The sequence below is a fragment of the Anguilla anguilla genome, chromosome 17 (assembly GCF_013347855.1).
Source record: "Anguilla anguilla isolate fAngAng1 chromosome 17, fAngAng1.pri, whole genome shotgun sequence".
Lineage (NCBI taxonomy): Eukaryota > Metazoa > Chordata > Actinopteri > Anguilliformes > Anguillidae > Anguilla > Anguilla anguilla.
Genome location: NC_049217.1, coordinates 18512265 through 18537925, shown reverse-complemented (window position 1 = coordinate 18537925; position 25661 = coordinate 18512265). Strand labels below are relative to the sequence as shown.

The following is a 25661-nucleotide window of genomic DNA, read 5'->3' as shown; positions in this document are numbered from 1 at the left end:
GCTGGCCCAGATGATATTTATCCTGCCCTCTGCCCCGTTTCTGAGAGCACAGAGCTCTCCTGCCCCGTTTCTAAGAGCACAGAGCTCTCCTGCCCCGTCTCTAAGAGCACAGAGCTCTCCTGCCCCGTTTCTAAGAGCACAGAGCTCTCCTGCCCCGTCTCTAAGAGCACAGAGCTCTCCTGCCCCGTCTCTAAGAGCACAGAGCTCTCCTGCCCCGTTTCTAAGAGCACAGAGCTCTCCTGCCCCGTTTCTAAGAGCACAGAGCTCTCCTGCCCCGTCTCTAAGAGCACAGAGCTCTCCTGCCCCGTTTCTAAGAGCACAGAGCTCTCCTGCCCCGTCTCTAAGAGCACAGAGCTCTCCTGCCCCGTTTCTAAGAGCACAGAGCTCTCCTGCCCCGTTTCTAAGAGCACAGAGCTCTCCTGCACCGTTTCTAAGAGCACAGAGCTCTCCTGCCCCGTTTCTAAGAGCACAGAGCTCTCCTGCCCCGTTTCCAGTGGTAATAAAATCCTCAGGAGGTCTACGTGCTCGTGCCTTGGGGTTCGTGGCAGAACTTTCAAGCGCAAAGCATGGATATGGTCCACGCGTTACATCTTCACCTTCATCCCAGAGGCCTTTTCGGCTCTTGTTGGCTAGTTCCCCCTTTTTATTAATGCTAAGAGAAATTTCGGGATGAGAAGAAAGCACTGCAGTATGAACTCAACGATGTGAAATTTAATTGGGTTAAAAGAAACGAGCAAGTGCTAAATCTCCCGGTCATTACCGCTAATGTTAATTATCGTAAGTGCAAATTCCACCAGGCAGGAGAATTGAAGTTGCATCTGTTCCACTGAGGCATAGAGGACTGTATAAACAGGAATGAATGAAAGCTCTTTGTTTTCTGGGTTCTCTGGCCCTTCTCTTGCATACATGCAGCTGAATAAGGATTACTGGGGGGAGCTTCTATTGCTGTGAGAAGGCAGTACCCCTCTCTTCAGGCCGTCGCCCACATTTCAGAAATGTGCTCCGATGGAATCGCGCTGTAGCTTATTCAGGTATCCAGGTTGACTGCAGGGGTTTGACTCAGGGTACGGGGGGTGGGGGTGGGGCCTGATATTGTTTGTGATCTCACATGTTCTCATTAGTGGCAGGTGCAGGGCCTTGGCTTGCTTCAGTGCACAGCCTCCAAGACCTGAGCTTGAGAGTGTGGGTTTTGTGAGCAGGAGAGAGCAGGGCTGCTCAGCATTCAGGAGAGGAACACATCCCTACACGGCTGCACACGCTCTTACTGAACGGCCCTATCTGCTCTGATTCTCTTACAGTTGAAGAACAGTTCAGTCGCCCAGCCTCCTGTGGTTAGGATCAGATTTAAGCAAGGGGTGGATCTCAATCTCAAGTGAATCTCAATGTTGCTGGGAGGGGGAGCGGAGGAGTAATTTGGGGACCAAGAAACAGCTCCCCCCAATGGGCCCGGACCTTCTGTAAGTCTGACAGTGCTGGGGGAGTGGCTTTCTCTCAAATGGTTTTTGAATAAAGGTAAAAGAAAGGATTTCGGTATAGAAGTGCCTTTTTGTGTGTGTGCCTGCGTATCTGTGTGTGTGTGTGTGTGTGTGTATGCTTGTGTGTAAATGCATGCCTGCGTATGTGTGTGTGTGTATGTGTAAATTCGTGCCTGCGTATGTGTGTGTGTGTGTGTGTATGTTTGTGTATAAATGCGTGCATGCATGCGTGTGTGTGTGTGTGTGTGTATGTGTAAATGCGTGCATGCATGCCTGTGTGCGCGTGTACTTGCGTGTGTGTTCATGTGTGCGCGCGTGTGTTTTCGCGTTTGTCTGCGTGTTTCTGGGGCTGCGCGAGCCGCACAGTCCGTGCGCCGCACGCCCGGCCTCACTTGCAGGTGTGGACGTCGTAGACGCGCACGCACTCCTGGCAGCTGACGTAGCAGCACCAGTGGAAGATGCAGTGGCACTTCTCCTTGCGCTTCTCAGTCCGCGTGTTGTGGCCGCGGCCGCAGCAGAGCAGGTCGCAGCCCTCGATGCCGTGCGAGGACACGTTGCAGACGCGGTCCCGCGTGCCGAAGGAGCCCGTCTCCGGGTTGGGCTCGCAGAAGTTGGGCGAGCTCTCGTAGTAGACCAGGTCGCGCTCCGTCGGGTGCTTGAAGAAGGCGTACTTGGCGCGCAGCGTCTCCACCCAGCCCCGCGACTCCCGGTGCTTCTCCACCACCATCTCCGAGGCGCTGTCGTACTTGTCCTTCAGGAAGTCGCCCAGCGTGCGGAAGTCCGGCTGCGCCCACCAGCACGTCTTCACCTCGCAGCTGCCCGACAGCCCGTGGCACTTGCAGCGCAGGTGCATGTGGTCCAGGATGGTCTGCAGCGGGAGGGGAACAGCCGTCTGTCAACACAGCACTCACACACACACACACACACACAGGGGGGCGGGGGGGCAGGGGGGCAGTCTCAGTCACTGTATCTCTCTCTCACACACACTCACACACAGGTGGGGGCAGTCTCAGTCACTGCAGCACTCACACACACACACACACTCACACACACTGGGGGCAGTCTCAGTCACTGCAGCACTCATATACACAGTGCAGTGTAATGGGTAATGGGTAAGGAACAGTGTAAAGGTTGCAGGTTCAATTCAGGTGAGGTACTACCATTGTACCCTTGGGAAAGGTACTTAACCTGATCTGCTTCAACAAGTATCCATCTGAAATCTGAACAAGAGTATCTAAATGCCTGTAATGTGACATGTACGTAAACATATATACTTACATATCGACTAAAATACACAGAGAGACCTTTACACGTGCACTGCATACATCAAACCTTTATATCTTACTGGTGTGTGTTCATACGATGGGCATTTGGCATGCCAGGCAGGCAGGCAGGCAGGCAGGCACAGGCTGGTCATCACAATCAAATAAAAGTCACGTAATTGTTTTGTCCTTTTTTTTCAAAAAGGAGGCCCGTGTGTCTGTATGACCTCATCAAGGTAATAATGCGTCTGTCAGCTCTGAGCAGCGTTCAAAGTGAGGTGCTGCCTCTTTTCTTTTACAGTTATGGAAAATGACTGAGAGGGGAGTTACGAGGGGGGGAGGGGAGGGGGGGATTTGGGGGTGTGAGTCAGGGCTCTGTGACCTTAGAGGGTAGCAGATCACCTGCCCGAGTGTGATCCGGGTTCAGGGTTGGACCCCCCCCGGGGCGGCAGGTGTTCCGCGGCTGCGTAGCGGCGAGGCAGGTCCTTGCAGCGCTCCGCTAAGCTGCGGTGACGTCCCGGGCCCGCCAGCGGCCTAGCGGCCTAGCGCGCTAGCCTCCTCCGCTTTGGCTTTGTTTGCTGTAATTTCCACGCTATATTTAGCGCACAGAATTCCCCTGCCGCGGAGGCAGGTGTTTGTGGCACCTTTTGGCAGGTGTGGTGTGGTGGGTGGGGGTGGGGGTGGGGGTGTGGGGTTGGGGGGGGGCGCTCTGACTTCGTGTCCCGGGCACCTCCTGGGGGCGCTAGGGGAGCACTGAAAGCTGACATGGCATCGGGGACAGGGATACTCGCGCTGATCAGAGAGCCACGGTGCTGCTGCACTCAGGCTGATTGTCCCGACAAATCACACACTTTTCTTTCTCCCATATTTCCTCTACACAAATTATTTTTAATTGGAAGACACCTTTCGTGAATGGGAACCTGATGGTTTGACAATTCCAGCGTCACTCCATCATGGCAGATGAGTTATATGCGGTCTTCAGATTTCATTTTTTAAACATGTATTTTAGACACAGAATCCCAGAATATTTAGCTGCAGTTTGCAGGGGTAGAATCAAACGGATTTTCTGTAGTGATATCGTTCGGCCCTTCCAAATGACCAGGAAGACCTTGGTGCTTTTTGACCTTGGGGATAGATTTATGTGACCTTTATAATTTTCATGCTATACCTAAATGCTCTGTCTCAAATGGTCTGTTTCAAGTAATAAGACACCTGATTCTACTTATCAAGGTCTTAATGGATGACTATGAGTAGTTAATTGGTAGATTCAGGTGTTTTAGTGCTAGGCTACAACAAAGACCTGCACCCACACTGCGTCTCCGCTCTGCCTTCCCGCCATACCTGTGACCCTAAAGTAGCGCCGCGTCTCTCACCGTACGGCCCGCCTCGTTGTTGTGCCGGTTCATGGCTGAGCGGGCGTCGGGGCGGTTCTCCCGGGCGTCGGCGAACTCGCGGGACACCAGCACCCCGAACTCGGCGTCCTCGCTGCAGCCGCCCCACTTCCAGCCCTCGCCGGGCGGGCCCTTGTGGTGCGAGTCGCAGCCGCACATGGTGGAGGTCCCCTCGGCGCAGGACCGCGTCACGGCGAACGCCACCCCGGCCGACGCGATGGCGTGCACGAACGCCGACTCCCGGGTAGCTGAGGAAGAGGAAGGAAGGGGAGGAAGCCCGTCACACAGGTATGTCCCGAACAGTGGAGTGCAACCGATGTGCACTGCAGGATGGTACACTAAAAACATCACTCAATTTGGCGACTACTCCATTAATTTACTTTATGGGCCGGCCATGAGAACTGGAATGCATGGAAATGACCAAGATGAGCTCCTTTGTTCTCTTTAAATCTTTAAAGGGCTATTTTTAACAGCGCTGGTAACTCACTAAACTGAAAACAGAATGGTGCTAGTCACTGACTGATTGACACTGTTAATTTCCAGCTGAATCAAACGCTGCATTCCAATGCCCTACTAATGGATTTGTTCCATCATGACATCACCTGAAGTGTCATGCAAATAATCCTGAACATGTTGGAGCTTTTGCGGTGTGTTCAATAACAGTGTTCCGCCTCAAACTCAGCCTCGCAGCTTTCTTGTCCAGGTTCCAGTCCTCCTACACCTGCGCTACGTGTGCTGGCTGCCTGTGTTGCGCAGATAACTTGCCAGACTGTTGAAGCGTTAGCTGCCTATCTGTCACCCAGGATTCTGAAGGATGTGCATCACAGCACCCTGTGAGCAGGAAGGGGAAAGCCGGAATACCCGTAAGAACATCCTGCTACGCTAGATCTGGAGTTTGGCAAGCATGCTTCTCTTTTCATGTGTGCTCTGTACTGTGTAAGCCTCACAGATCATCTCACCTAAAGCAAGAGTCCTGAACCATCCTTATGTGTGCCTGACTGAACTCGGGTTCCTCATTTCAGGGACAACCTGAGTGCTTTTCGGGACCAGGCACCGTGAGGGATACCGGCGGGACGTTGGTGTCGCGGGTCCTCCCACGCCCCGGCCGCCCCGCGTCGAAAGAGGCGAGGCGAGTTTGCAGCCGGGACGACCCCCTCCCTCCTCTCGCCCTCCGGCGGGGATTGGGGAAACAGGTGAGCCGCGGTAAGTGTGCTCGATCGGGGGAAACAAAAGGGGTCCGGTTTCACAGTAAGCCGCCCCGCTCGGAGAGGGGCGTAACTCCATCTCTCAGCACATGCCTCCCGAAACCGGAGCCGCGGAGGTACCTGCCGCGTTTCGCCGCCGCCGCCCCCCCGGGGGCGCTTCACGAGGAAAGAAAAAAAAAGAAAAACATTCCTCAGACGCTTTCCCGCCGTCCGGAGGGGGGAGGCTAGCGCGCATCAGGGGCGACACCGGACCTTTGAAACCCGGGCGGAGAGACGTGCCGCTGTGGGGGGGGTGTGGGGGGGGGTGGGGGGGGGGGAGGGGGGGCGGAGCCGCCGCCGCGGGCGCGGCCGCCTTGTCATGAGGTCATGGGGAACGGAGACCAGATCCAGACTCGCTGTCCGCGTTTGATCCTCCGCTCCGCGCCGCTGTTGTAAATCTGACGTGTGCACCGTGTGAACGGGCTCCCGTTACCGCCTAATGGGCCGCCATCCGCACGCCTTCAAGGCTGCAGGAGCCGTAGCCTCGCCGATGATTTCTGTTTCTAGTCAAATGTGCAGGAGCCTAACCCCCCCCCCCCCAGCCCCCCATACACAGAGCTGCCTCTATTGTTCAAGCAGAAAGATTGCTGCATTTATCCATAGAGGTATTCATTCCGAATGAACTTTGACCTACGGTGTCATACTTTGAAGCTCTGCTCCACTGGGCTGTTTCCTGTGTTTGTTGGGGTTAGGGTTTATCTGTCATGAAGGGCGCTATTATGAGAGGTGTTTGTCAGATAAACATGCAAACTGAGGACCTTCTCGCCTCACGGTGTGGCCAGTGCTCGCTGGGCAGCGAGCGGGGGCTGGCCGCGGGGACGGTGGACGGGGGGGCGGCAAGGGGGACGGGGGGGGGTCGGGGGAGAGCGCAGCCAGCTCGGGCGAGGCCCTTCCCAGCGCCGTCTTCGCACTGCGGGCCCCGCTGAGGGCTGGCTGTCAGCCGAGAGCACCGCCGCTCCCGCTACCTGCTGGGCCCCTGAATCGGCCCCTGAATCCGCCTTTGTTCCCCTTGTGTCACACCGTATTACCCACACAAAGAGCCCGGCTGCGCACGCCACCGAGGCCCAGCTCTGCCCGAGCTGGCATTCCCTATAGCACCCCCCCCCCCCAGCAGAATCCATGGCAGTATCCCCCCTCCTCAATGCACACACACATACCCTTACTAAACTTCTGCCCCCCTCCTCAATGCACACACACATACCCTTACTAAACTTCTGCCCCCCCCCCTTCATACATAGACACACACACATACCCTTACTAAACTTCTGCCCCCCTCCTCAATGCACACACACATACCCTTACTAAACTTCTGCCCCCCTCCTCAATGCATACACACATACCCTTACTAAACTTCTGCCCCCCTCCTCAATGCACACACACATACCCTTACTAAACTTCTGCCCCCCTCCTCAATGCACACACACATACCCTCCCTAAACTTCTGCCCCCTTCCCCCATACACATACGCACACCCTTCCTAAACTTCTGCCCCCCCCATACATAGACACACACACATACCCTTCCTAAACTTCTGCCCCCCTCCCCCCCCCCCATACACACACCCATACTCTTCCTAAACTTCTGCCCCCCTCTCTCCCCAGCCCCCCCCCCCTTGCAGCCTCGCTCCGGCGCCCTGGCAGGGAGGTTCCCTTTGAGCCCCCGTTCTTGGTGTCAGAGTCGAGAGGGCGTGTGAATGGGGGCGTCCGTGGGAGCGGGCTGGGTGAGGAGCAGCGAGACGGCTCGCGCTGGCCCTCGCGCGCAGTAGGGGTTGAACCGCCCCCCCCCCTCCCCCCGCCCCCCCCGGGCCTTTTCTTATGCTCATAATCTCATTTGCCCCCCCCTTCCCCTTTCTGCCTCCCTTCCATCTTGCTTCGGCACCACGGCGGTTCGTGCTGCTGCTCTCTGTCCCTGTCCCTCTGACACGGGGGCTGATGGACTTCCTGTGCGCTTCGCTCAGTGTGAAACGGGCTCTGTGCTCTTTGGGGCTTAGACGGTATCGAGCGTCTTATTTCTGCCTCCTTTAATGGAGCGCCTCTGTGTGTCGTTTTGCGGATCTCAGACTGAGAAGGGTGCTGTTTGCTCCGTGGCGGCCAGTGTGAATGGGAATGACATCATGGTGTAGCAGGGCCTGTCCAGATTACTGTGCTTCTGTGAAAGGGTCTCGCACTGATTTGCTGTAAAGCGTATTGTGCCAACTGCTGTAAAATAAGCTATACAAATAAAATTTGATTAATTAATTAATTGATTGATTGATTGATTGATTGATTTGGGAATCGCAGGCTAATTCTGCTGATACATTGTCACACAGTTTGCAGAACCACGTTTTTTAAATTGGTAAAATGTTCAGAATTCTTTCAGCTTTGAAAATATAAAAAAACTGAACTGTTGAACCAAACCTGCTCAGATGTCAATTTTAAGATGGGTTTTGGAGAAGGAACAGACGGTGTGCCTTCAGCCCGTAGCTACACCAGCCGTCATTACCTGTGCTTGCTGAGACCCACAGTGTGCCACGCCTCTTTCTGGAAAATGATTTTTGTTTTTTAAAATGGCTCCCGTGCCGGAGGACGGTTGTGGGGCAGACTGTGGAGCGCTAACGCTGTTAGCGGGGATCCTGTTGCCTCACCCTTGTCCAGCACGGGCCCGAAGATGGCCAGGTTGTCCTCGATGGTGGTGCAGTTCCAGCGCCGCCCTCGGAACTGGTGCTGGCACTCCTGGATGCCCAGCTTGACGCCCTCGGCCACGCTGGGCATGATCTCGATGTAGTTGCGGCAGAAGCGGAGCTGCTTGGGCACCAGGCCGGGGATGGAGCCGCACAGGATGGGCTGGGAGCCCAGAGAGGAGTACTGCTGCCCCAGGGCCAGGGACCTACGGGGGGGGGGGAACCAGACGCCACAAAACACCTTTACTCAGCTTTATTTTAATTAGTCTTTTATTTTTTTATTATTTGACCTTTGTTTTACCAGGCAGGCCCATTAAGATCGGAATCTTATTACAATGACGGTCTGGCAAGAGTCAGAAGAGCTCTTGATGAGGAGGCATAAGCTGTGAAGAGGAAGCTAGCATCTGCTCATTTAGCTGCTGTGCTTATAGATCACCAGTACAGGATATTTTTTTAACCCTTTTACTACTGTTTCTGGAACTGTTTATGCAAAAGCACAGCCTGCATTTGAACCCTTAACCTGTCGGCAGTCCCAGTCCAGCGCTGGTGTACTGCCGTGGTGTGCTGTGGGATACTATCAGTAGGCTCCCCAGCCTATTGTCTGAACTCCTGTGCCTCAGCCTAACACTCCTCTGCTTTTGTGCTCCAAAGTATTGCCACTAAATCTGTTTGCTCCAACTTACAGCCTCCTCGAGTCCAGAAGCTCCCCTCGCCTTCTCCTCCATGACACACCGGTGATACATTTGGGCGTCTTCAGGAGTAATTTGTGGAACCATGACCGAGAACAGTGGGGAAACTCTTGTCAGCTTTTGTCTTAAGTGTGCAAATCTCCCCACAAGTCTCTTGACCTGCTCAAATAAATTTGCATTTATGTGGTCCCCACCCCCAAATGGAACGCAGTGACTATCAGCAGAGAGAGAGAGAGAGAGAGAGAGAGAGAGAGGGAGAGAGAGAGAGAGAGCGGCTCAAGCGTTCATCCAGGCCGAGGTATCAATCGGGCCGCATTGATCAAAACCCCTATTGTCTCGTCCGGTGACGACATCCACCAAACCGGGATTAAACATCAAACTGATGCCATCCAAGCCCGCCGCGGTTGCCAAAAAACATTATAATTTCATTGGGGTAATTAATTTTAATAGGCTTCTTTTCTCCTTCGCAGAAGAAATATACAGACATTTGCCATGTCCCTGTTTTAACATGTTTACCCTGCTGACAGGCTCCAACAAAACTGCCTAACAGCTTCCAGTAGCTACCAGCTTGTGCAATGACATTTCTATCAGTTCTTTACCAGTTTTGTTGTTTATTTATAAACTCAAACCTCTTGCAATCTTGTCCATGTTTCCTAACCATAGCTGTTTTGGCGCTTGTGTACAGTTATGCTAAGCCTGGCGTCTTTCGCTGCTGAATAGAAGCAGATTCGGTTACGCTGCTGGATTACTCCCATTGTGTGATAACACCAGAGCGGGTTTCACTGGCCGTGTATTTGTTACAACTGCACGGGTAAATACAACTTTTAAGACTCTTTTAACCGAAAGGTGATACGTCTGTAGATGCACGGTGGAACATGGCGTGTAACACCTCGTTTCTCAGCGCTTAAAATAACGTTTCCTCCGGCAGTCGTGTCCCTGCCGAGGTCTGAGCGGGTGCTGGTTGGTTTGTGATGCGGTTTGTGCTGGGCGAGGTGGGCGGGGCTCGGTGTGAATGACAGGCACGCTGTGGGATGTGCACCGCGGAGCGGAGAGAAGCTCGTCCGACCGGCGTGATCACAGCTGCTCGCGGTGACATCAGCACCCGCGGGGCGCAACGCGATCGCCAGCTCCACTGGCAGGCAGCTATGACACCCCAACATCCCCGCTGCCAGCTCCACCCCACCTCCCTAGCAATCCCCCACCCCGCCGCCCCCCCGACCAACCGCCATCTCCAACCACACAGCCCACAACAGCACAGTAGCAACAGCAGAGATTAAAAAAACGTCTATAGCTTCCCAACCCTAATTTTCCAGTAACCTGTCCAACCCTAATTTTCCAATAGCCTTCCCGACTCTAACTTCCCAATTACCTTCCCAACTATAACTTCCCAAGAACCTTCCCAACTCTAACTTCCCAATTACCTTCCGAACCCTAACTTCCCAAGAACCTTCCCAACGCTTAACTTCCCAGTAACCTTCGTAACTTTAACTTCCCAATAACCTTCCCAAGTCTTAACTTCCCAATAACCTTCCAAACGGTAGCTTGATTTATTTAATTTATAACCGCCATCTCCAACCACACAGCCCACAACAGCACAGTAGCAACAGCAGAGATTAAAAAAACTTCTTACCTTCCCAACCCTAATTTTCCAGTAACCTGTCCAACCCTAATTTTCCAGTAGCCTTCCCAACTCTAACCTTCCAAGAACCTTCACAACACTTAACTTCCCAGTAACCTGTGCAACTTTAACTTCCCAATAACCTTCTGAACTGTAGGTATATTTATTTGAAAAACCTTTTTTTTTGACTCCTTTCAACTTTTGTCGGTTTTGATGTGCAGCTGAACGTGGAGCTGAACGTTGTTTGCGGGCTCCGGGGTAATGTTGGGGGTGGGTGGTGGGGGGCTGGGGCTTTGTCACGCGTGGGAGGGGGTGTGGGAGTTCACCGGGGCACTGTGTCTTTGTTACAGAAGCCACGGCTGAGGCAATCCACCGCCCCCCCCCCCCCATCGGGGTTAATCAGCCGACAGAGGCACTGCACATCTCGCCTCTGATTGGCTGAAATTTTGACGTGTCAGCAAGTTGGCACGAGGAGCTCCTCCGCCCCGAGATGCTTCTCTCATGCCCCCCATTCCCACCCCCTCCCCACGCGCTCTGAGCAGCTCAGAAACACGGCTGCAGGAGAGAGGCAGGCGGGTGGAGCTCCTGTGTGTGTGTGTGTGTGTGTGTGTGTGGGGGGGGTGGGGGGTTAACCGAACGGGTTTCGCCTGTATTATGTGTGCAAAAGCTCTCAAAGGTAGGGAGGAGGGGATTCGGGGCGGGGGGGGGGGGGGGGGACTGGGGGCTTTAGGAGAGAAAGCCGAAAAAGTTTTAAGCAGGCAGGGATTTATTCTCATTAAGCGACCCCCACCCCCCGAACTTGTAAAAGAAAAAAAAGAAAAAAGTTTGCGCTTTGCTGGGCCTTTTAAAAACCACAATAAAGCTACAAAAAGCTCAGTGTGCCCTGTTGCTTTATCGCACTGCCAGATAACCACTGCTACATCCCGCCCTGCCAGTGAACCTGTGACAGATAATCACTGCTACATCCCGCCCTGCCAGTGAACCTGTGACAGATAACCACTGCTACATCCCGCCCTGCCAGTGAACCTGTGACAGATAACCACTGCTACATCCGCCCTGCCAGTGAACCTGTGACAGATAACCACTGCTACATCCCGCCCTGCCAGTGAACCTGTGACAGATAACCACTGCTACATCCCGCCCTGCCAGTGAACCTGTGACAGATAACCACTGCTACATCCCGCCCTGCCAGTGAACCTGCGACAGATAACCACTGCTACATCCCGCCCTGCCAGTGAACCTGCGACAGATAACCACTGCTACATCCCGCCCTGCCAGTGAACCTGCGACAGATAACCACTGCTACATCCGCCCTGCCAGTGAACCTGTGACAGATAACCACTGCTACATCCCGCCCTGCCAGTGAACCTGCGACAGATAACCACTGCTACATCCCGCCCTGCCAGTGAACCTGTGACAGATAACCACTGCTACATCCCGCCCTGCCAGTGAACCTGTGACAGAGAACAACTGCTACATCCCGCCCTGCCAGTGAACCTGTGACAGAGAACAACTGCTTTTTTAAAGAGTGCAGGCAAATGGTACGAAAGCCGCTATAAAGCGTATAAATGCCCGGGGGTTATATTTTTCGGTGTGTTTGCCTTTAACGCTTGCCCTGCGCAGACCGGCTGAATGTCTTCCTAAGGTGTTCACACCGGCGCGGGTCCCCACGTACACCTTCCATGACATTAGAGAGGGTGTGTAAATCACTTCCAGTCCTTCACAAGATGTAAAGGGGGTGTTCGTTCCCCCGCCGGTGAGTGAGTGGCTGACCGGAGTCATTCCAGAGTGCACGGGCTCTGTGGGATCTGTGGGCTCTGTGGGCTCTGTGGGCTCTGTGGGCTCTGTGGGCTCTGGACACCACGAACACACATCAATCTCTGGGCTTTACTGGTCGGCTTTACATACACACGCACGTGCGCACACGCGCACACAGTGGTTTTGTTTGCGTGGAGCACGCACGGCGGTATCGTGTTGGGCGCCGCCCGTGGACTGGCCGGCGCCCAACGAGCTCCGTCCGGCCAGAGGCTCCACAGCGGAAGGGAACGTGTGGTCCCAGCACTCGCGGTCGCCGTTGGAAGCGCAGATGGCGTGCCGCGACACGGCGTGGACCTAATCGGGGATGCAATCGCTGTAGAGCCGCGCGGCTCGCTCTGGCGCGAGCGAACGGGGCGCCTCGAAACGCAGGTGCAGAGAAAGACGCGGGGCTTCCCTGCGTTACAGCCTTCAAATGACGCGTGCTCCTCAAGGCCCGGCTGAGTCATGTTAGGTTTGTGGTTGATGGCAATTCACTTTCGCTGAATTTTCTTATTCCATTTGTTTTATCAGTTTATCAATACTGGACGAAGATCTAATGAACAAACATACCTGAACTTGCCTTGTCTCAAAAGAGAGCCTGTGTGGATGCACAGTGCCCAGATAGAATATTCTTGCAAAATCCTGGCATAGCTGCAAACTGCAGAGATTTGCCTGTTGTGAACGACAACAAGCAACAGCAAGTAAGCAACCGTTGAGGTAGCATTTCAGAAGCTCTCTGGGTTTCCTGGGGGTAAAGTGGCTCACAGGATTTTCATGGAAGGCCATGAGAGCTGTTCGTAATGTCGAAATAATTAATCCTCTCCCGTTTTCACTTGATGTGTCCAAGCCGACGCTGCTCCTTTGATGTTGCAATGTTGAGAGAATCGCTCACGCAATAGCCTTTCAGTTCGGCTTCAACAGTGTGCATCTTGGACAAAATGAGGCAAAAGCGCCGTTGACATTGAACCTGAGGGTTATTCCCTGCTCTGTCTTACGTCAGGGAAATAAACTGGCCGTGTGCTGAATTATGTCTTATTATGCTTGTCTCTAGACAACTAAGTGCTTTGATGGTAAATACAGGAACAATACAAGCTCAGCGAAATTCGTTGCCCTATTTTACTAGTCGAGCCTCTTGTATTGTTGCTCATCAGTCTGTAGAAAATCAGAAGCAACTGAACAACATGTATAGGCTGAGAACAGCAACTGTCAACATTTGTCATTAAATTTCACTTGAAATACAAGCAATACAAGTGTTCAGGAAAAAGTATTTTTTTAAATCTTGCATTTGGTCATGACTCAGGTAGGGTCTAACATTAGTTAGAGTCCAGGCCAATGTGTCTTACGAAATGACACCATTTTTGTCATTAGGGATAATTGTACAATATGTGTCTCAGCTACTGATGTCTAAGCACCTAAGCAACTTTCTTTCCCTTTACCATCCTCATTACTCTGGAAATCCTCTTGTTTCTAGCATGTAGGTTTGGATAATAGTGTCTGCACACAGGGGGAAGACCTTTAAAATAATTTAAGATGAATGATGAATAATAGCTTTCACCATCAGGAATGGTCCAGTCAAAATGGAACGTTTATCTTTGTCTTATGCAATAAAATAAATGTATTATTTTGCGCAAATTTGTTTTTTCTGATTATGGAAAATAATGCCCACTCACTACTATACATATCCAATAAAAGCATTGCCATTTCTAAATTATATTTTATAGAAAATCTCTCCCTTATGTAAGAAAAGGATAGCAGTCAACCTGTACTCGTGTAGTTACAAGCTTGTTCACACAGGGGGCAGTAGAACAATTTACAGGAAGAGATGGGACCACTGTAAGTAAGTACCATAACAGAGAAATGGACCCCCCCCCCCCCCCCCCCACAATAGAATGGGGGATTTGCATATGGGACTGAGAGTCCCATATGCACTGTCCTATAGACTGAGACACATGGTCCCCCTTCCCCTTAAAGGAATTCAAGTTCAAGATGCAGTACTTTTTTAAGCAAATGCAATAGGGGAAATTTAAACCATGCCCATTTTCTTGGATAATTAGAAATCCCTTGTTAGCATTAAATATCAGACTATATAGAACTATATACGAGATATCTGACTACATTACTTGAAGCTCTAGATTAAGCTCCTGAACAGTTTTGATCAGAACCAGGACCTTCTCAACTTTTGAACTTGTGACCTATGACCTCAGCACCCACCCAGACACCAAAATTACCTTAAACCCACAGAGGTCTACCAAGCCTTGCATGAAAATTGTTCTTTATTCTTCAATTTTTATAATTTTTTTTTACTTGCTCGATGTCTTTTAAGTGACCAAGTGGCTAAACGCACCTCTTGCCCTATAAACCGAAAAAGCTGCGGCCCCCTGGACCCCTAGCAGCGGCGCAGAGCGCTGTAGTATGAGGTGTTCTCAGTCATGCTCTCACTAACTTTTTTAATATTCATAGTCTCATTTGGGACACATCTACTCGGCTACTTCCGTTTGTTTTTCCCTCTCATGCTGCTTGCGTATGCAGTCCTACGCTTATGCAGTCCCACCAAATTTGACCCACTTTCTCTAGTCTGTGATCTTTGACATGTGTTGCCCTGTCTGCCATTTTTCATCGCCTTTTACCCAAAGACTGATTTACAGATACTCATACAGCCCACCTTTCTGTAACACATGACGTTTCTCTAAGTGATGCAGACAGTCTCTTCAGCTGTGTGAGTGGGCGGCTCTTGGAATGCACGCACACACACACACATACTTACACAGACACACACACAGGTGTGCTTGTGGAAGATGAAGCATTGTTAAGATGTCCATGTCTGTGTGGACAATAAGGTGGTGTTCTGTTCTATTCTGCGTGCTCTCCAGTGACAACATCCCAGCCAGACCCAGCAGCAGCTTCACAGGTGTGTGAATCTGTGGACGCCTGTCTTCCTGTTCTCAGGATAGTGTGTGTATGTGTCTGTGTGTGCTTGTGTGTGCATGTGTGTGAGAAAGTGATAGTGTGTGTGCGTGTGAGAAAGTGAGAGTTTGTGTGTGTGTGAGAAAGTGAGTGTGTGTGAGACAGAATGTGAGTGTGTGGGTGCATGCGTGTGTGTATGTGTGAGAAGGTGTGTGTGAGACAGAGAGTATGTATGCATGCGTGTGTGTGTGAGAGAGAGAGAGACAGAGAGAGAGAGCTGAAAGAACTGAGAGGGATTAGAGTCAGACCCAACCTGTCAGAATCCATTCCTCTCGCCATTGCTCCCCAGGCACTGTTTAGAGCTTCACATTGATGTTGTGTTGGGTGACGGTGGGGAGAAGGGGAGGTGAGCAGGGTGTCTTTGTTCCTACATGTAGGCCCATTACCTTTCCCAACATGCCTCACAAGGCAACAAGCACAGGACGTGGCACTGGCCCCACACGCAGTGCCCAGCAAGGGCAGTCACAGTTTCCCACAATCCACCTGTGGCGGAGGTACTATGTAACATATGGAGAGCCGCGTCAAATTAAGCGTGTGTCATATCTGCTGTTAACTAGTTATGGTACTGGCGTAGAATCTATGAATAATTTTGATTGTTTAACATTTTGAGCTCCTGGATTAATATTATTTTACTACAAATTTTTACTACTTCACTCGGTGAAGCTATGTCATATTTAACCTCTGTCTTTGAGGTCTTAAATTAGTTGAGTATGTGTTTTAGTACAATTAAGGATAATTATAGAATCTAGAATTAAAATATAAATGATCTTTTTGCCCATATAAGTCCACATTCGGTTGTATCTTATAGATAGTATTATATATTTCTGTTATATTTAATTCTGATAGTTAAATTAGTATTTTCCAGGGCCAGTGTGACGTCAGCTTAATGTGCATAAAGTTTACCACAGGACAAGCTGAAATATGCTTCCCCTTGCACAGGCTAATGGGAAGGCTAGGCTCTGGGCTATGATGTAACTTACATGGTCACAAAACTAGCACGGTTTTATCAGACACTATTTTTTTCACCCACTCGTTGAGACAACTCTCCCTTTCACGTCCAAGTTGAGGCAGTAGCAGAAACGAGGAAGAGGAGGGAGACCCAGCGGGCCTGATCCACGCCACGGGCTAGCGAAACGTGGACGGGACTCGGAGAACCTGGAATGCACGGTCCCAGTAGTTCAGTTTCTAGTTTTCCCTTCTCTGCAGCCCTGACCTGTTGTCCAGTAGCTCCGGGCTGATCAGATAAAGAGTGATAGGGACTCCTGAAAAATGTCCCAACCATCATTTCTCCCTTGTTTGCCCCCCCCCCCTCCCCCTCCTTCCCAGCTGATGGAAGGTGGTAAAAATGTGGACTGGGGAGGGGGATTGGGGAGGGGTGGAGGGATTCCTTCCACCTTTGCAGTGAAAGCAGAGGAAATCTTAGCTGGTATGGTCCAGTAATAGACTTTCATTAGACTTTTACATTGAGCTATACTGCAGATTCTCCTAAAGAAATGGAGTTTAAAATAATCACTGAATGCTGTCCCTTTTCAGTGTAGTTCTGTTGTGGTGTTTGACAGATGACAGGACAAACAGAATAAACCATATGCTTTGAGAGTGAAAAATGTTAATTGCATCAATCAGTCAAGGACTGATAACTTTATCAGATAATATTTTGCTGGTCCCCCCTGGCATATTAATTGCCCTTTTACCAGCTGAAATTCAATCCCACAGTCATCCACTCTGAACCCTCGCCCTCAATCTCCCAGTGCAGCCTCCTGATTTACACTGACATCAGATGGTGCAGTACACCTGGCACACCCAGTGTTGCCCTTTTGAAGAATTTACCTTCAAGCCAACTAAGTGTACAGTCACAAGTCAAAGGGCCAACAGAAATGCTCCAACACTGACCAACAGCAATAGCTCCACCTAAAATCTGGTGCCTCAGTTGGTTTCACTTCTGGCGCATGTGATTGTTGGTTGGCATGTTACAATGTATCTCCAGCCAACTTTGGCTACGTTGGTGATATTATGTGTGCCACTGCTGGTAGTTGACGGACACCGTCATGGTTGTGACATTTGAAAACTGATTTGGACCTTCAGTATTGGCTGCTGATTAGATACTGCTGGGTAAACCTAGCACTGTATTACTGGACCAGCACCGGCTGCTGGTAAACTAGCAATAATCGTTTGATTATAAAACGTGTTGTTTCGATCCAGGATGCTAATTGGCTGAGACCGTGTTCTACAGTGGTTGCAAATCTGATATTGTAACAGTTACTCAAACTGTCTGTTTGTAATCAATGTCACTTGGCTTGCAAACCATTACTTATGAAAAAGAATTCCAAAATAAATAATATTGTATCAGTTTCTGTACATTGTAACCATTTTATAAAAGCAATACGGCACTCCAGGACATGCTGTATCACTTTGCGTCCAGCCTAACAGCTCCCCTGTAGCCGCGGGCATATTCACCATACAGCACTGCTGCTCGTGCCATATTACTTCATGAGAGCACAACTAAGAATGTGCCAGAGCTGTCTTCTGATAGTGACTGATGGCACAATATCATACTATACAATGTTGGACCAGCCCGGTCACATTTAAGAGAAAGAGGTTGCAGTGGTGAGCACAACCACAACCACAGTCCAGCTCTGTGGTCAAACCCATGTGACCAGACAGCCACCCTTCCTAATGCATGATGGGCAGGGAGATAACTAGAGTGAGGTCATTGACCTCTCTGCCCAACCTTTTTACCCTGAGATACAGGCGTTACTTGGCGACCAGCCTCTGTGTGTCTGTATAAACTGATGATTAAAATGTACAATTAAGGCCCTTCTGAGTCTGTGAGTGACTGCTCCTCTCTCTGTGGAGGCTTAAAGTGCTTCAACATGCTGAGAACGGCACGCTCTGGATCAAGATGAAGATGTGTCACTTTCGTGATAATTAATTAAGGTAGAGCTTGTACCTCAGAAGCAGCTGCCTTTGTGTGTGTGTGTGTATGTGTGTCTGTGTGCGTACACGTGCCTGTCTGCGTGTGCCTGTGTGTGTGTGCATTTGTGGAAATGTGACATTCCTCTCCTTATCCAGTTTTCCCTGTCTTTAAGGTCTAAAGTTTGCTTTTGACATGACATTACAGGAAAACGTGTGCAGATCTTAGAACTTAAAAGGACACAAAGCTATTTTAAAAATCATTTTGCTGGACCTTGTGCAAGGAGAGGAGCATGTTGGAGGTTGGCACATGCATCTCCATTGCCATGCCTGTGTTCACTCATTCAACACATTTTTTGGAGACAATAGACTGCGAACCCCACAGTTTTAAACCTGCCACGGTGTATTTTTGTCTGATGGTTGAAGTTGGCAGTTTCCTTCCTGGAGGGCTAGTGTTTAATGCCGATTTTTGAATTCTCTAAAATTCAGTAGGTGCTTATTTAAATTTTTTTGTAGAAAACTAGAGTCATAGAGTTTGAGCTGGTGGCATATTCTTCTACTCTCTTAGCTTGTGTCTTTAGTGCCTCATGAGTGAGCAGAACATTGAGAGCCACAGGAAAAGCAGAGGTGGTTTTCTAGTCTGAGAGTTAAGATCTCACTGAGGAGGCACTGGATATTTAAGACACTAGCAATCTTTCTGTCATGTCACTGTTGACAGATTTGTTTCACCAGTATGCGCCAAACTCAAATCTGAGGCCAGTAGTGCAGCTGGTTTTCTTGTCTACCCGATTGTTAATTAGCCAATTAATACCCCTTGATCGACCAGAGATTACACTCACCTGATGTATGAATCAGTCCTGATCAGAGGCAAAGAATGAAATTCAGCAGTATTATTGGACTATACCGCTGCCTTAATGACACATAAAACCACAGCAATTCAGCATCTGTGAGACCCAGCACGGCTCCAGTACAGAGAGAGACTGCACTGCCACAGATTCATCACCAGTCTCAACTGCTCTTTCTGCTACAGCAGGGCTGGTCAGTTCTGGTCCTGGAGCGTCAGTGTGTATGTGTACGGTTACACTGGCTAAATGAGCTCATTGGCTGTATACACCTAGACTGGTTCACTTGCAGATGAACTCACAGTGAAACATTTCTTATAGGGACACAAAAAGTCTCTGGCTGTCATCCATGTACTGATCAAGAAATGTAGCTAAAATGTCAGACATTTTGCTTTTCTGGGAAAAGCACCCTGTCTCTTTGTGTAGGTCTATATAACCTGCTGCCCTGAATTTTAAAGCCACACTGTCCTTAAAGGGAAATTCTCTAACTGCACAGCATTTGACCTCGAGTGAACAGATGTACCTTTTACAGACTTATTTCTAGTGATCTTTTTATCAGAATTAGAACAAAAAGCCCAAGTAGGGTGGAGATAAACTGCTGCCTGAAATTGTCTGTTACACTTCAGAACCCTGGCTTTTCAACAGGGGGTTTTCGGACCCCTGGGGGTCTTTGAACGTACTGTTGAGGAGTCCCTGGCCAGACTTGCTTTGCATTGACTAGAGATTTGGGAAAATATTTTAAAATATGAAACTTAAAATTTTTTTATTTATTTATCCCATTTTAACTTGTAATGGGGGTCCCTTGGTGACCTTCGAGGCTATGGGGGGTCCCTGGATCAGGTTGGGTTGAAAGCCCCTGCTGTATGGCAGGTTGAATCACTGCCGGTGGTTAAGATGCGTAGGAGGTGACTGGGTTCGGGAGGAAAGCACCCACTGCTGGGGCATGCAGGCTCCTGCAGGGCTGATATCCCTACAGGCCACACGGAGGAGGGAGGACGTTTTCACACAACTGTCAGCCTGTCAGAAGAGCATTGCATCATGGGAAAGCACTCCAGTCACAAGAAATACCACCGAATTGTACGGAATGGCCAGTTTCGTTCAGTAGTACAACATCCCGGCCCTAGTTCTCACACGTACTCCCGTATTCTCTCGCTGTAAGGCCAGATGTGCAGTTCGCGCACATCACTCCTATAGAGAGGTTGCTAACAAAGGCCACTTCATTAACTGAGTCTACTACCTGAACCCACTGCTCTCAGAGCTTGGATAAAACCTCTCTTGACTGTATGGGGTTGCGGAAGAGAGAAGAGAGTGAAGGTTGTCAGCGAGGTCCTGTGGAAAGTTTGGACCGCTTTGACTGTGCACTTCAAAATGGCGTCCGGTCTTCCTGTGGTGCGTTTGCGCTGTGCATTTCTGTGGCTGTCGCTGGAGCCTTATCACTCCTTCGCTTGTGAGCCCTTCGTTTTCCTTCCTTTCTCCGTCTGAAGCGTTTGAGAATCCCCAACATCCTTGATCCGCTCGCACGGGAGTGCAAACAGCGGACCGTCCCGCGGCAGGAATCATTAAACCCATCCGATGTGGAGCGGGGGGCGGGGGGCGGCAGGGGGATAATGGCATTCCTGAGTCCTGGAGATGAGATCCGTGTCATTATTCCGGTTCCAGGGGACGGCCAGTCCAGGGCCCAGTCCCCACGGCTGCCCTGGGAGAGATCGGATTTGCTCCACTGCTTTTACAATGGCGGGGAAAGGCCGGACTGAAAGAACGACCCCTGACTCACTCGAATTCACACGCACACGCGCGCGCACTGACCAATGGCTTCTCTCTTCACTGTTACCTTTACCCCACATTAATGAACTTCTCCTGACTCACAGAGGCCACTCAGAGTGATGTTCCATCATCACACAGCCCCTGAAGTGTGGGACGCTTAGTCTCATCCTGGAACAGCCTTAACGGTGCTCAGTATTACCCCACTGTATCGACACCTAACAGATTTTAGATCTAACAGGATGCCATTGTATCGTCTATTATGCAGTCATGTAGAGATAATGGAAGTGTAAGAGTGAGTGGTAAGAACACACACACACACACACACACACACATGTAATATGTGTGTGTGTGTGCACTGAAAAAACAAAAAAAGTCAATCTTAACAAGCATTTTAGTCTTATGTTTAGGCTTAAAATATTGTTCTTGTTACTTTCTTGTGAAATAAGACAAAAAAATAGCCAAGGAGGTGAGGCAGTTTTACTAATTTCAAGATTTGTAGGTGGGGTAATGGAAGCAAAAAATAACTTAAAGCAAGCTAATATTTTCTACTAAAATAAGGCTTTGTGTGTGTGCTGCTTTGCACTGTGCCAGTTTCTTACATATTAACTGCACTGTTTGTAAGCACACTCAGTGAAGGAGGAACTCTTGGCTGTCAGATGGCTCAATGGGCCTTATTTACAGAAGCACATGCAGTGTTTTCCTTGGTTCCCAATTAAAACTGACCCACTTAAATGGTGTTTGTCCCTTGTTTGCCCTTTCGTCATCACCACTTTCTCCTTAACTGTCCCAAATCAGTCACTGTTTGGGAGGTGGCAGAATGGAGTTTGCTGCCAGTACTTTCATTATGTAGTCAGAGTCAATTTCATTTGAATTCAGCCAATTTTAAGGGAATTCATTGCAATGTAATTAATTAATTGAAAGATCCCCATGGAACATTATAGATTTTTTTTTTGTTTATTGAAATGTAATCGACTCCCTTAGCAAAAGCTATAATATTTTGTATTATATCATGTGTCATAAATGAAAATAGATATGACAAAGAAGTGCTGCTGCTGTGTGTTTTTGCATGGATTCTTTTTCTTCACAGCAGTTTCTTGGTTGATTGAGCCAAAATGCCATCAGAAAGGGCTTCACAGACCTGCGAAGCAGAAACACTGCAGATGGTTCTAACAGGTCTTCAACTTATGGAAATGTTCAACACTAGATTTATACATCACTCTTTTTCTTTATTTTGAATTTATTTATTTATCATTTATTTATTTATTTATTTGACAGGGACAATACACATTGATCAACATCACTATTATGTGATGTAAATGTGCCAGATTTAGCTAGATCGCCAATTTTGATCACTGATCACTGTGTGGTGATAAAATGCCTTATTACAACTTTTCTTTTTCCCCGGTGACCAACGAATCGATGGTGTTTGGGGCGAGGCCTGGGCTGGGAGCCTTTCCTCAGCCCTTAGCCCTTAGCGCTGTTCAGCTCCAGGCTGTGGTGGACGTGTGAGGATGGAACAGAAGCCGCACGTCAGGTTCCACACACCGGGCTCGCGGTCGGCGGCAATTTCGATTGGCTCCCGGCTGTAACCGATCTCCCGTGTTGCTTGGAAACCCGTCCGCAGCCACGGGGCTCAGGCTACCGTGCGCGACACACAAGCCGCGGCCTCGCCAGGCGGCCTCGCTCTGGTTTGGAAAGTTTTTTTCTTTCTCTCTTTCTTTCATTTTTTTTTTTTTTTTTTTTTTTTGCTAAGCCGGCATGATGTAATTGAACAGGCGACACTCGGGGGAGAAGGAGCGGCAGCGGTAGCGGGCGGCGCGGAGAGAAGCCCTCTGGCTGCGTCTTTCATGTGGAGCACGCGTGGGACAGACGCCCGCGCGGGCGAGCCGCGGAGCTGCGGGGGGGGGTTTGGGGGGGCTGTTGGTCGAAAGCGAGCCGCCTCCGTTCGCCAGACGGGGTGCATGTCGTTTGGTGTGCCGTCAGGCTGGGGGTAATCGCCGCCTGTCCGTGTCTCTCTGACCCTCCACAGCCACATCACCCCAGCCCTTCTGGCGGACTTTTCCCAACACCGCTCTGGTCCGAAGAGCCCTCTTGCCCTTTGCCTTTTAACCTTTTCCCTTGAAAACCACTTTATGCAGTCATGTTTTAAAAACCGCCATCTTGTGATTGTGTGGTTGACTCCTGCGATGTTTTTGCCCCATCAGAGCTGCACTTGTCACCACAGAGCAGTGTGCGCGCGTGTGTGTTTGTGTCTGTGTGTGCATGTCAGTGATTTCACATGTATGATTGTGTGTGTGCGTGCATGCCATTGTCTGTGTACATACGTGTGAATGTGCATTGCATGCACACATACGATTGTGTGTGTGCCTGTATGCATGTGCGTTTCTGCGAGTTTGTTTGTGTGTATATGTGTGTGTGTGTGTGTATGTGTCCATGGCAAGGACAGTGGGCAATGCTTCCTGTCTAGCATATATGCCCTCACCTGAAGCAATGTTTTTCTATTTGACTTTTTTCATTCTCTCTTTCTTTCATTTGAACTTTCACTTTGATTTCGGTACCTATTGAGACTTGGTTGGGGGTGGGGGAGGATTGTTTTGGTGGCAGTCACACCTGTGTCATGAGAGGCCCCTCCCGGGGGCATTTCGGTGGTTTCCGGACAGAACGCACCGCGGCGTCTGTCAGCTGTGTCTGGTGGCACCACGCAGCCAGGTACCCCTGAGTCATTTGGCGGCTCCGACGACCCGTGAACCAAACCAGAGGACGCCAGGAGTCAGGACGGAGGAGGATCACGTGCGAACCGTGGCGCTGTCCCCCCCGAGGTACGCTGATCCACATCTCCACATCTCTTTGTCACCGGTCATTAGCAGGAGGGCTGGTTTGCTGCTTCTCTCTTTTTCAGTTTTTCGGATCGCTTTCCCCGAGCCGCGCTAAGTGAAGAGTTCTGCGCTAAGAGCCATACGTGACCGTGCGGGGGGGGGAGCACGCCAGTCGCGCCCCCGCAAAGTAGGGAAAACGAGGCCCGGCCGTCTGAGCGATCACAACCTTTCACAAAGGAAAACCTAACAGCATTAATCTGGGAAAAAGTGCGTACGCAAAACCGATAACCACGCTAACCATGCTAACCACGAGAGCCCTAACTGAAACACCAGATATATATTTGGAACTTTCCAGAGAGTGCTAAATTGCTTTATGGCTCTCTGAATTGAATGCAGCCGTTAACAAATACTGATACTAGCTGAATTCACAAAAGAGAAACGATAATTTGAACCATGTATGAGGTATGTACAGAAAATAATAAAACATTTATGTGTCAAAACCAGTTTTCTGGCTTATTTTGACAGAAGTAATAACTTGGAAATTGTTGTGGTACGAAGCAATCTAGACTCGAAAAAAAAAGCTGCACAGGATTTAAAAAAAATACAAATTCAGTGTGTTTTGCACTGGCGCCCCAGCACCCTGAAATCAAGTCGACAGTGAGGGGAGACCGAGTCGCATCCGAGGGGTACAGCGGCTCCGAGAACAAAATACGGACGGGCGGCCGAGTCTCAGCCCCCGCCGACAGACGTCGCCTTTAAAATGGGGGAAGCTCCCAACATCTCCGCAGCCTCAGAAACAAGCTCCCGGTCTCAGCCCGAGTGGTGCTCCCTTAATGAGAGAAATAAATCAACGCGACGCACTAACAGAGCCTCAGGTTGAACGCGAGCGGCACCGGCGCTGAAATGAAATGAAAGGGCAGACCTCACGCTTTTTCATCTTTTTTTTTTTTTTAGTTCAGAGCTCAAGCCGTGTGGTTGTTTTTTTTGTGTGGCCGGGGTAGCACAATGTATTGAGACCGGCGCAGGGATAATCATACTAATTCCTCAATTAACGCTCTGTTGTCGGGACTGGGCTGGGAGCTTTCTGCAGGGGGTGCACCAGGAGACAATGCCCCAGATCAGGCTGCTCGTGAGCCTGTGTCATCCCTGTCTCATCCACCGTCGAATGTAACATCCAGTCAAAGAGCCAAAGACTTAAAAAACACTTCCATAAAATAGCTCCGATCAGCCTCTCTCACAGCAAGCAGCTTTGTAGAACAAGAGAGATGGACCCAGAGAGACTGCGGGAATAGCAGGGAGGATCTTTCGTATTTTAAGAGCTCTGTTGAGGTTGGATTTCTTTGGATCAAGCAACTTTTTCACTCGTGTAGTCAAATTAAAAGTTTACAGCATTTGCCCTTCAGATGATAACCAAAGAAGTGATTCCTGCCAGTGTTGTGTTTTCTGTTTATGTAGATACGCAGCTGAGGGTTGGGGTACTCACCACCAGATGGGATAGCCTCCATGCACCCTGGAACTGGACAACCACACGCACATAAAATATCCAAACAGGTATAAATCCATGAGGTATGTCTTGCCTTGACAGACAGGTAAATTGATCAGTTTAAATTCCAAGTCAGGTAAGAAAAAATTTTAAAAAATAGAAAAAAAAAAATCCCAAAATTGAAAAGAGAGGAGGAAAAAGTTGATTAGGGGACGAGGGGGATAATATTAAGATTCTTTATCCCCTCTTTTTCCCCTTCTTTTCAAACAGGACAGAAAAATGGATGTGTGTGTGTCTCCTTGCAGTGAGGAGTGTGAGTGTCTCTGACACATGCACGCACACACACTTGCACTCTTTCTCCCTCACACACACACACACGCGCGCGTATGCTCCTGCCTGTCTGTCCTCTCTCCCTCCCTCTCTCTGAGCTTCTTCCCTAAGGTAGCTCCTTCTATTCTCCCCCCCCCACCCCCCACCCCCCCACCCGGTCGGCTCATCGCGAGGGCTGATATTAAAGAAAAAAAGAAGAGGAACAACGTTTAGAGATGTCAGCCAGCGAGCCAATCACAGAGGATGGCCTAGGGTTATGAAAAAAAAAATTATTATTCGTTCCCTCCTGTCAATCACTAACCACCCCCTGGTAATGTGGAAAAGAAAGAAAAAAGGGAGGGAGGGTGAGAGAGAGAAAGGGGGGAGAGCTTATGATATTTCTAGTCATGGGGGGGTTAGATGGAGGGCTATGGGGCG

At 49.8% G+C, this 25661-nt stretch overlaps 1 protein-coding gene across 1 annotated transcript; it reads right to left on the bottom strand.

Annotated features, from left to right (window-relative positions):
• Positions 1-1759: 1759 nt before the first annotated feature.
• On the bottom strand, positions 1760-25310 carry wnt3 (wingless-type MMTV integration site family, member 3). The gene is made up of 4 exons (XM_035398884.1): positions 24915-25310; positions 7996-8237; positions 4111-4376; positions 1760-2343 (listed from the first exon to the last, which is right to left on the bottom strand). The coding sequence occupies exons 1-4, from the start codon at positions 24992-24994 to the stop codon at positions 1864-1866; spliced, it is 1068 nt and encodes a 355-aa protein (XP_035254775.1). The 5' UTR covers positions 24995-25310; the 3' UTR covers positions 1760-1863.
• Between the last annotated feature and the right edge of the window lie 351 nt (positions 25311-25661).

Coding starts and splice junctions, on each gene's coding strand:
- wnt3 (XM_035398884.1), bottom strand. CDS start 24,994: ATGGATTTATACCTGTTTGGATATTTTATGTGCGTGTGGTTGTCCAGT. Junction 4,377..7,995: donor CGGGCCCGTGCTGGACAAGG/GTGAGGCAACAG, acceptor CCTCTTCCTCAG/CTACCCGGGAGTCGGCGTTC. Junction 2,344..4,110: donor ACAACGAGGCGGGCCGTACG/GTGAGAGACGCG, acceptor CTCCCGCTGCAG/ACCATCCTGGACCACATGCA.